Source organism: Cyprinus carpio, chromosome B15 (assembly GCF_018340385.1).
Source record: "Cyprinus carpio isolate SPL01 chromosome B15, ASM1834038v1, whole genome shotgun sequence".
Taxonomy (NCBI): Eukaryota; Metazoa; Chordata; class Actinopteri; order Cypriniformes; family Cyprinidae; genus Cyprinus; species Cyprinus carpio.
This window is the reverse complement of record NC_056611.1, coordinates 12,140,362-12,148,834: the sequence shown is the minus strand read 5'-3', so window position 1 is coordinate 12,148,834 and position 8,473 is coordinate 12,140,362. Positions and strand designations below refer to the sequence as shown.

At 39.3% G+C, this 8,473-nt stretch overlaps 1 protein-coding gene and 1 long non-coding RNA gene across 2 annotated transcripts; both read left to right on the top strand.

The window, feature by feature from the left end:
- Positions 1-2,356: 2,356 nt before the first annotated feature.
- LOC122139788 (salivary glue protein Sgs-3-like) lies at positions 2,357-3,687 on the top strand. Its single transcript, XM_042739238.1, has 3 exons — positions 2,357-2,913; positions 3,098-3,235; positions 3,445-3,687. Exons 1-3 carry the CDS (start codon positions 2,400-2,402, stop codon positions 3,660-3,662), a joined length of 870 nt encoding a protein of 289 aa, XP_042595172.1. The 5' UTR covers positions 2,357-2,399; the 3' UTR covers positions 3,663-3,687.
- Positions 3,688-4,451: 764 nt separating this feature from the next.
- Positions 4,452-4,972, top strand: LOC122139789. Its single transcript, XR_006156541.1, has 3 exons — positions 4,452-4,484; positions 4,614-4,821; positions 4,933-4,972. It is a non-coding gene; the product is annotated as an uncharacterized LOC122139789 (long non-coding RNA).
- Positions 4,973-8,473: the final 3,501 nt, after the last annotated feature.

Sequence of the window (8,473 nt, the reverse complement as noted above, 5' to 3'; positions counted from 1 at the left end):
GTTCCCAGCATGAGTATTTCCTGGTAAAAGCATACCTGAGTTATTAATTATTTAGTCAAGTGATTACAGTGTTTTGTTCATCTCCAGCGGTGTGTATTGTGACTATTACAATGAAGTGGGCCAGTGCACCTGGCATTACAATCCCTGTGGCCAGGTTAAGACCTGTGGCACTAATAACCCACTTTACAGGAAAACTTGAAGGTATTTTTTACTCTTTCTGTTCCTGTTTCTTGATCTTGCTGTTGTACTGCAGTATTCTGTACTGCTAGAATTTAGAAACACGGAGAAAACTATTTCACCAAGCAATGCATGACATTTCAGGTTGCTACCCAAGATGCCCTGAGGAGACCCCATATTATGACAAAAACCTAGGAAAATGCACCGCTTTGCACAACTGCACTTGTACCTTCATGAATAGAGTGTTGTTACGCCTGATGAAATATGTACTTCTTATACATGCTGGTAAGCCATTTTGTAGACTCTTGTGTTTCCAGTGCTGGAAGGATATTTAAGATAAAACATTTATAAACTAAATACCTACCATAATTAAAATTTGTATTATTTTTGCTTAGTAAATGCCTTAATGGACAAATGGTCTGCAAGCCTACATTTACAACTACAACTACGACTACAATTTATTACACATCGAAGCTCATCCATCTACAGCAATAATAAACCCACACAGCCACAACGCAACCACCAACAACTCAGAGCACAACACAATATATAAAACCAACAACACAATACACAACGAAAAACAACAACCGAGAAGACAACAGAATCTTCTACAACTCCAGTTAAAGCCACAACTACAACACAACTACCAACAGCTGTGAGCAGTCACAGAATACAAAAACCACAACACAACTACCAACCATCACAGAGCACAAAGAGAAATACACAACCACAAACGTCCCATACCTGACATACAAAAGAAACAGACACAACTGCGATGGGAAAAACAACCACGAACACAACCAACCAACTGAAGAGCACAACAGAACACAAAACCACAACAACGCCATCAACAACTGAAAGTACAACAGAAACATACACAACTCCAATGGAAGAAACAACCACAATAAAACCACCACCAACTGAGAGCAACAACAGAACACAAAACCACAACACGTCCACCAACAAACTGAAAGTACATCAGAAAGAACATACACAACTCCAAAGAAACAATCACAACACAACCACCACCAACTGAGAGCACAAGAGAACACACAAACCACATCACGTCCATCAACAACTGAAAGTACAACAGAAACATACACAACTCCAATGGAAGAAACAACCACAACACCACCACCACCAACTGAGAGCACAACAGAACACCAAACCACAACACATCCATCAACAACTGAAAGTACATCAGAAAAATACACAACTCCGATGGAAGAAACAACCACAGCACAACCACCACCAACTGAGAGCACAACAGAACAGAAAACCACAACACATCCATCAACAACTGAAAGTACAACAGAAACATACACAACTCCGATGGAAGAAACAACCACAACACATCCACCACCAACTGAGAGCACAACAGAACACAAAAACCACAACACATCCATCAACAACTGAAGTACAACAGAAACATACACAACTCCAATGGAAGAAACAACCACAACACCACCACCACCAACTGAGAGCACAACAGAACACCAAACCACAACACATCCATCAACAACTGAAAGTACAACAGAAACATACACAACTCCGATGGAAGAAGAAACAACCACAGCACAACCACCACCCAACTGAGAGCACAACAGAACAGAAAACCACAACACATCCATCAACAACTGAAAGTACAACAGAAACATACACAACTCCGATGGAAGGAAACAACCACAACACAACCACCACCAACTGAGAGCACAACAGAACACAAAACCACAACAAACCACCGACAACTGAAAGTACAACAGAAACTACACAACGTCCGTTGGAAGAAACAACCACAGCACAACCACCACCCAACTGAGAAGCACAACAGAACACAAACCACGACACGTCCACCAACAACTGAAAGTACAACAGAAACATACACAACTCCAATGGAAGAAACAACCACTGCACAGCCACCAACAACTGAGAGCACAACAGAACACAAAACCACGACACGTCCACCATCAACTGAAAGTACAACAGAAACATACACAACTCCAATGGAAGAAACAACCACAACACAACCACCACCAACTGAGAGCACAACAGAACACAGAACCACAACAAGTCCATCAACAACTGAAAGTACAACAGAAACATACACAACTCCGAAAAGAAACAACCACTGCACAGCCACCACCAACTGAGAGCACAACAGAACACAAAACCAAACACATCCATCAACAACTGAAAGTACAACAGAAACATACACAACTCTGATGGAAGAATCAACCACAGCACAACCACCACCAACTGAGAGCACAACAGAACAGAAAACCACAACACATCCATCAACAACTGAAAGTACAACAGAAACATACACAACTCTGATGGAAGAATCAACCACAGCACAACCACCACCAACTGAGAGCACAACAGAACACAAAACCACGACACGTCCACCAACAACTGAAAGTACAACAGAAACATACACAACTCCAATGGAAGAAACAACCACAGCACAGCCACCACCAACTGAGAGCACAACAGAACACAAAACCACAACACATCCATCAACAACTGAAAGTACAACAGAAACATACACAACTTCGATGGAAGAAACAACCACAACACAATCACCCACCTCAGAAAGTACAACAGAATACACAACACAACCACCAACAACTCAACCAACCACACCAACAAAACAATACACAACTGCAACTCAGCCAACTACTAAAGCCATAACTTCAGTAAAATATAGCACTTCAGTGTCAACAGTGTCTACAACAGGTGTGGAAGCCACTACAAATATAAACTTGTGCTTGAATGAACATTTAAACAATGCTTTCTACAAATATAACACCAGTAATGTCATAATAAACACAAAGTGACAAAATACTTTGAATGTGCTACAAAACTGCCACACAAATGTATTTTGTACTTACTGTTTTTTTCTCTCTCTCATTCCCACTAGAAATTATAATAGTCACTGGCTCTACTATCACCAGTCCAACTCCAAAATCACCTCAAGTAGTGATTACAACAACTAATCCTACAACAACAACCCCTTCTATGACATCTGTACTCAGTACCACTGAACACACAACTCCAGGTAACAATACTACTCATTCAATTTACAAATACACTACTACATGATGACATAACCCCAGGGCCTACTACAGCTTAAATGACATATAGAACAAATTCCAAGCTCTAAATTCAGTGTTAATTACAATGTGTTCAATGTTCTTAAACTCACTTATATGTGTGATACATATTTAGATTGATTGAGATCATATGTTTATGTCTTTTTTGAACTAGTGTGTGAGTGCAAAGATGTGATGCGAAATCAAAGCTGGTTGTGTGGAGACACTTGGAGAGAGTATTGTGCTGATAAAGCCTGTAAAGCTGGAGTGATTGAGGTAAAATCCATTACCTGTCCAACATCCACAATCAGGACTGATTGCCCTAGAGACATGAAGTCTTTGGTCAGAGATGAAGAGACTTGCTGTGAAAACTGGGAGTGTGACTGTAAGTAAACTGACTTGTCATACACACATCGAAACCAGTGGGGACTAGTTAGTGGCGTGGCTATCTATTTGTCCAGCCAATGGAAAATAAGAAGAGTGATAGGGATGCCATCATGCTTTTACAAAAGTTTTGTATCATTTTACTTGTACATCAACTTCAGGTCTATTTTTCCTGGTTTCTTTTTTAGGCCAGTGTCCAGGTTTATGGAGACCCTCACTACATCTCCTTCCAGGGGATTCCTTTTGACTTCATGGATAACTGCACCTACACTCTAGTGGAGGAGCGAGTACTGCAGCACAATTTAAGCATTACTGTAGACAACTACTACTGTGTGCCGGAAATTGATAATTCCTGTTCTAGGGGAATCACATTAAATTACCGAAATGATATTGCCACACTTATGGTAACAGAGGAGTTTACGGTAGAGGTATGTTTATAATGATTATACATTAAATTATTATTAATGCCAAATAAAATGAGCTCAACTCAAGGAACTCAAATATGCAAATATCTAACAATAAAACAGATTTTTGCTCCACACCCACAGTTGTCTGCTGATCTGTTTCTATGAATGACCGGGGATAATATTTCCCTTGAGCTTTTGATGACAAGTAGATTGTCTCTTTCTTTTTCCAGTGTACTTTGAACCAGGAGATTATAAACCCACCACATGAAGATCAGGTCTTCAAGTTTGAAAACAGTGGTAGCCAGGGTCTACATCTACATCAAGCCTATTCGTTCCTATGTTTTCTCTTACACCTTTCAACAATCTGTTAATCAACCTAGCAAATGGTAACAGTACTTCCACAACAACACCCAAGGACAGTGTGGTACGTCATTAAAGTCAATTAACTTCTGATGGAAAGTTACTGGCACATTAGACAATATGTGGTTCATGGTACATATGATATCATAGACCATAAATAGATTGTGATAACCTTACACTCTTGATTTTGCAGGTGTCTGTGGTGGGCAGTCGTGTATACGAAGAAACGGTGTAGTTGAAGATGACAGCTGCTGTGATAAGACTGCATATGACTGGTTTGTAGAAGACCCTCTGAAACCCTACTGCAAATCTGTGCTCCCCAATGTTCCTTGTGGCCCTCCAACTTCACCTTCACCTCAACCACCCTGCGATCCTACAATATGTGACCTACTTCACCATGAGTAAGTCACTGTTGTGTTTTTTAGTTCATATAAAATGACAAACAACTTCATAGTTTTGCTTGGCTTGTTGCATTGTGATTATAACAATAGCTATTAACATCTTTTACTCAGAGTGTTTGCGGAGTGTGGTAAAAGGATCAGTCTTACGTCCCGTAGAGAAGAATTGCCGGTTTTGACTACTGTTCATACAATAGTAGTGTTGGTGCCTGTTCCTCTCTGGAGTATGCAGCATCAGAGTGCAAAAGGTTTGGTATTTGTGTGGACTGGAGATACCCTTACCAACGGCTCCTGTGGTAAGAAAACAGTATGAAAGCAAAGTTTCAGGGAATAGTAGTTGCACGCTTATATTGATGTACATTTGTACACTGATGTCTACAACATATCAGCATCATCTTAAAACCTAACTGTTTACACATATAAAAGTTTAAACACCTGTAAGTCTTTACAAATCCATTGAGGTTCATGAAAGTTTGAATTTGTGGAATTCATAGCTTGATTTTGTAGTATAAGTTACTTTAATTTTATTGGCCGAAACTATGTGTTTTCCATGTGCATTTGATTTTGTGTTATTTCCAATAACAAAATGCTTTAGTAGTAGAGTTTGCAACCATTGCTGTCTTCTAATAATATTCCACCGTGTTTAGAGAGCACATGTCCGGAAGGAATGATGTACAACGATGTGTCGAAAAGTCTCCAAATGATGTCTGTCGAGGTCGGGTGAGAAAGATTTTTACTTTAAATGATTCAAGCATTTCTAAAGTTCAAGTCCTGCTGCATATTTCACCTCATAATTAGAAGATAGATTTTTTTTCCCCCATTTTTTATTGATTGATTTATTTTTAATAATGGTTACGGTAAGGATTGCATGTTTTCTGGTAGGCGTGATGTTTCATGTATGAGCTCACGCCCATCACTCTAATGTCTCCTCAGTGTTCGCATGCCTGCAACCTCTGTGGTTGGTCTGAGATCAGGCTGCTTTTGTCCAGATGACCAGATGCTTGCAGAAGAACACAAGCAAATCTGTGTGTCTGAATGCCCAAGTGAGTTAAGAACCAAATATTACAAAACAACAGTTTTTATTTATAGGCCAATCTTGAGAGCAATGTTACAAAAGTTTTGTTACTGTAATTTTGTTAACACTTTAGATTAGGGTACACTTATTCACAATTAACTACGACTTTTCCCTCAGTAAATTCCTAATTTGCTGCTTATAAATAGTTAGTAAGGTAATTGTTAAGTTTAGGTATTGGGTAGGATTAGGGATGTAGAATAAGGTCATGTATTTTAAAGTAATAATATTTTAAAGGTAATTTATTTTCTTAGCAAAACTGACTTTGCAAAGATACTTTGCAAGTTTTCTTTAATAAGTAATGCTTTGTGCAAATTTCTCTAAATTGAGTAATTAAGATATGCATTTTATTTCATATTTATTTTTCAGCATGTAAAGGGCCACTGGGTGAGCCCATGCCGGTAAGAGTTCATTAAACATAAAACAACAAACTTCTGTTTAAAATTATCTGTAAACAGATGTTTATTATGAATACTGCATGACAGAAATCTTTCATCTTTCTATAAGGTGGGGGCAGTATGGGGAATCAAACTGTCACATATGCACATGTAATAACCAGACTAGAACTGAAGAGTGCATACCCAAACCTCGAGAATCCACCCCAGTCTGCAGCGCGCCTACTCCATCGTGGTCTCTGACTGCTGTGACAATCAGATTTGCGGTAATGTTGCAATCTTTTCCACAGAACGTCCTAGTGTAGAGTGCCACTGGTGCTTGGAATAAATACACATGCTGTTTCAGTTGATATATTTTATTAGGTCCAGTGCTGCAAAAACAGATTTAGAGTATGTTTTCTTTGCTTATTTACAGTTGAGAAGAGTTGCGAGTACAATGGAAAGACTTACAAGGTAAAGGAAATAGTTCACATATTTGCTCACAATGGGAGTATGGTTTGTTTTCTATAGTTTTAGAGGCCCCTTTAAAAGACCGTGCTGTAACCAAATTTAGCACAAAAATATATACTGAACAATGCATGTATATGTGTTCTCGCTCTGGTGTATTCAGGTGGGTGATCGGTGGACAGACCCTTCACGTCCGTGTGAGTCTTTCAGCTGTAGTCAGACAGGAACTGAAGTTGAGAAAACCATGTGTCTCGTGCAAATCTGTGCTGAGGTGGGAATGACCAAACTCACTATCACAAACTGAATCAAGTTTGTTGCTCATATACATCTTTTTTTTTTTATCTAGAAAGTTAATGTATTATGTTTCTGTGTGTATTCAGGATTTACGAGTGTGGGATGAACATCATTGCTGCTATTCATGTAGGTTTACACAAATGTTTCACTCTAGTTGGTCTTGTAATGGAACTGTACCATAGCACAGTGGGGTCTAGTTCTTCTCTGATGTGACCTCAGTATGTTAACTGCAAGACCGATGTTAGTATCAAGCCAAGGCAACTGTCCACTTTTCCAGTGACCACAGTGAAGGGCTTATATTTTCCCTTTTTCCCCCATTCATTAAAATAGAGGTTAAACTGTAATATAATGTTATATTATTAAAATTGAAAACAATTTAAAATAACTTTATCATTTTAATATATTCCAATGAAGGCTGATTTTTTCAGCAGCCATGGCTCAAGTCTTCAGTATCACATGAAATCATCTATTTCAGAAATCAGTTGTATTGGAAAATGGGATACATTTTTTTTTTCTCCATAAATGGAAACTTCAAAAGAATATATCCCAATTCTCTGAGATGGGATGCTGTGTCATGGTGTTGACATTACAGGAACATGATTTGATTTGTCTGAAGGGAGATGCAAGTGCAGACATGCCTGAAGTATGGTGGTGTAACCCTAAGATATTCTCTTGGGATGCATTCAAGTTCTCCCCTTCAAATCTCATTAACCAAGATCCATACCTCCAAGAGAGTATTGGGGGTACTGCACCAGTTGCACTTCCCAAAGGATGGCCCTGTGTGTGTTTGTTTACTACTCACTGTTGTGTGTGCACATGGATAGATGAAATACAGAGCACAAATTCAGAGTATGGGACACCATAATTGGGCACATGCCATGTCCTTTCCTTTCTAAAGGAGCAGCCTCTAGCTATGCCGATGTGGGCAACAGATTAGAAAGACGTGATGCAATCTACCTTCAACCTGTCAGCCTTCCAAATCTAGCTTCCATCTCGGTGCATCAGCCCCTTGGCAGTGGTTTCTATTGTGCTATTGGTTTATAATATGCTGCAGGAGATGGCTTATGAGAAAAGGAACATTTCAGTGTACAGATTCTATATCATCAATCACCTATTGTTCGCAGCCACCTATTGTTTAACACCCCTATCTTTGTTAAATGGTCGTATCATCTCACCATGAAAACACCTTATGTGGAAAGCTTGTCCCACAGTAGTCCTTAATATTAGAGAAGCACTGCATTGCTTTCAACCCCAGATAGCAGATTGCCTTACCTCACTGTGGTTTCATGCTTTGCTTTTAACATCAGATCATTGTCTATGCCTAAGCGAAGGACTGAAGGACCAGGGGCCTCTTTTCTAAAGTGTGCGTACGCACAGATTTGATCCACACCAACGCTCATATTTGTAAGAACTGCCCTTGATGTGGAATAGTGCTTAGCGTCATGTC